Here is a 3,028-nt window from a genome sequence, read left to right on the forward strand (position 1 = left end):
GAAATGTATCTTAATAAATGGTTTTCATGCTAACAGAAATCTTATGTGTGAAATATTTTTGCTGTATTTTTTACGTTACTAAAACCTATGTGATTGGTTGATTGATTTTAAATTTTTTGGTATCCTGTAACACCTGTGAAATATTTTTTTCGCTGTATTTGTTATATAGTTATAATTTTATTTTTTATGTTGGAACTTATTTTCACTGAAATGTATTTTGATAAATGATGATTTTATTTCTTTCAGGACATGAAATGCCCAAAATCAGAACCGAAATTCCAGTACCAAGGTATGTAAGAAATGGGGAAGTTTTAATCGGATATTAATTAATTAATTAATCACATCTCAATTAATTTCACTAACATGTAATAAATAGTATCATGAATTCTGCAAGAAAATTCAAAAGGGGACTAATAAGAAGATATGAATTATGTTGATATGAATGGCTAAAGTAAATTAATATAGTATCTCTTCTTAAAAAGAATATCGAGACTATTTTCAAATGATTCCGTAAGGCAAATTAAAAGGGTCTAATATGAAGATATAAATTATTCTGATATAAATGTCTACAGGGAATTAATATATCATCTTTTGTTGAAATAAATAGACTGCATGATCCTTAAAAAAAAAATAATATAATCTTTTTTTAAAGATTGATAAAAAAAAAAATTTCACAAATTAATAACGCAACCATTTTCTATTAAAGCAAAGGACTAACCTTTATTTTAAACGAATACCTTGACCTTTTAAATAAACATTGTGACCTTTTTGAAAATGAATAACATAACCTTTAAAAAAAGAATAGGAAATCGATTTTTTTATTACAGCAAAGGATTGGACTTCACTTGAATAAATAACACGAACTTTTGTTAAAATAAATAATGTGACCTTTTTGAACATTATTAACATGGCCTTTTTTAAAAATGAATAACGTGGCCTTTATCTATGACAGTAGAAGACTGGACTTTTATTCAAATGAATAACGTGACCTTTTGAAAATTAATAAAATGACCTTTTTATTTTACAAATTATTAAAACGACTTTTTTTTCTATTACAGCAGAGGACTGAACTTTCATTTGATTGAATAACGTGACCTTTTAGAAAATGAATAAAAGGACCTTTTTGAAAATGAATAAAAGGACCTTTTTATTGTACAAATTATTAAAATTAAATTTTTCCTATTACAGCAAAGGGCAGGAATCTTATTTAAATGAATAATGTGACCCTTTTTAAATAAATAGCATGACCTTTTTGAAAATGAATAAAATTACCCTTTTTATTTTACAAATTTTTAAAACGACCCTTTTTCCTATTACAGCATAGAATGGACTTTTAAATAAATGACCTTTTTGAAAATGAATAAAGTGACCTTTTTATTTTACAAATTATTAAAATGACCTTTTTTTCTATTACAACAAAGGACTAGAATCTTATTCAAATGAATAACCTGACCTTTTTGAAGATGAATAAATTGACCTTTTTATTTTACAAATGATTAAAATGACCTTTCTTCTATTACAACAAAGGACTAGTCTTTTATTTAAATGAATAACGTGACCTTTTTGAAAATGAATAAAGTGACCTTTTTATTTTACAAATTATTAAAATGACCTTTTTTCTATTACAACAAAGGACTAGAATTTGATTTAAAGGAATAACGTGACCGTTTTGAAAATGAATAAAATTACATTATTTTTATACGAATTATTAAAACAACCTATTTCCTATTACAGAGCTGGACTTTTAAGTATGTGACTTTTTTCAAAAATGAATAAATTGACCTTTTTATTTTACAAATGATTAAAATGACCTTTTTTTCAATTACAGCAAAGGACTGGCAACATTCCTGACCTTGATCGTGCGATATTATAACCTGAAAATAAGCCGCTTCGTAAGGAGCGAATGACCCTACTCCAGATTTATTAATTTTGTATAAAGTATTACCATTTGTATATATTTTGTTAGCTATGAAATAACAAATTTAAACCGTATGTAAAAATAAATGAATGTCCGAAAAATGTTGTTTTGTTACCCTGCTTACTTTCCTAAAGGTTAAAGGCGTCTTTTGTTACCCTGCTTACTTTCCTAAAAGTTAAAGGTGTCTTTTGTTACCCTGCTTACTTTCCTAAAGGTTAAAGGCGTCTTTTGTTACCCTGCTTACTTTCCTAAAGGTTAAAGGCGTCTCTTGTTACCCTGATTATTTTCCTAAGGGTTAAAGGCGTCTTTTGTTACCCTGCTTACTTTCCTAAAAGTTAAAGGCGTCTTTTGTTACCCTGCTTACTTTCCTAAAGGTTAAAGGCGTCTTTTGTTACCCTGCTTACTTTCCTAAAAGTTAAAGGCGTCTTTTGTTACCCTGCTTACTTTCCTAAAAGTTAAAGGCGTCTTTTGTTACCCTGCTTACTTTCCTAAAGGTTAAAGGCGTCTTTTGTTACCCTGCTTACTTTCCTAAAAGTTAAAGGCGTCTTTTATTACCCTGCTTACTTTCCTAGAGGTTAAAGGCGTCTTTTGTTACCCTGCTTACTTTCCTAAAGGTTAAAGGCGTCTTTTATTACCCTGCTTACTTTCCTAAAGGTTAAAGGCGTCTTTTGTTACCCTGCTTACTTTCCTAAAGGTTAAAGGCGTCTTTTGTTACCCTGCTTACTTTCCTAAAAGTTAAAGGCGTCTTTTATTACCCTGCTTACTTTCCTAAAGGTTAAAGGCGTCTTTTGTTACCCTGCTTACTCTCCTAAAGGTTAAAGGCGTCTTTTGTTACCCTGCTTACTTTCCTAAAGGTTAAAGGCGTCTTTTGTTACCCTGATTACTTTCCTAAAGGTTAAAGGTGTCTGGATACATTTCCAGTTTCCTTAGAATAGATGCTCGCCAGAACGTCAGCCGGGCAAGTCCAACTTCACGCTATGGTGCTCAGCCATAGTAGTGGTCTCCCCAGTTAACAGCTTAAACTCACGGTCCCTAGCTGGGATCGATCTGTTGCCATGCGATTGCTAGGCGAAAACGTGTATCACTGTACTAGACAGAAAAGAGGCTGTT

General features: G+C 30.4%; 1 protein-coding gene across 3 annotated transcripts in view; it reads left to right on the top strand.

The window, feature by feature from the left end:
* The window catches only part of LOC137629797 (carbonic anhydrase-related protein 10-like), a 69,361-nt gene extending 67,352 nt beyond the window's left edge, over positions 1–2,009 (top strand). For all 3 annotated transcript variants that reach the window (XM_068361439.1, XM_068361441.1, XM_068361440.1), the window contains exons 9-10: positions 247–289; positions 1,829–2,009. In XM_068361439.1, the coding sequence (XP_068217540.1) occupies positions 247–289; positions 1,829–1,851 (66 nt within the window). In that variant the 3' untranslated portion in view covers positions 1,852–2,009. The remainder of the gene's footprint in view (positions 1–246; positions 290–1,828) is intronic.
* The last annotated feature ends 1,019 nt before the right edge of the window (positions 2,010–3,028 follow it).

Source organism: Palaemon carinicauda, chromosome 37 (assembly GCF_036898095.1).
Source record: "Palaemon carinicauda isolate YSFRI2023 chromosome 37, ASM3689809v2, whole genome shotgun sequence".
Lineage (NCBI taxonomy): Eukaryota > Metazoa > Arthropoda > Malacostraca > Decapoda > Palaemonidae > Palaemon > Palaemon carinicauda.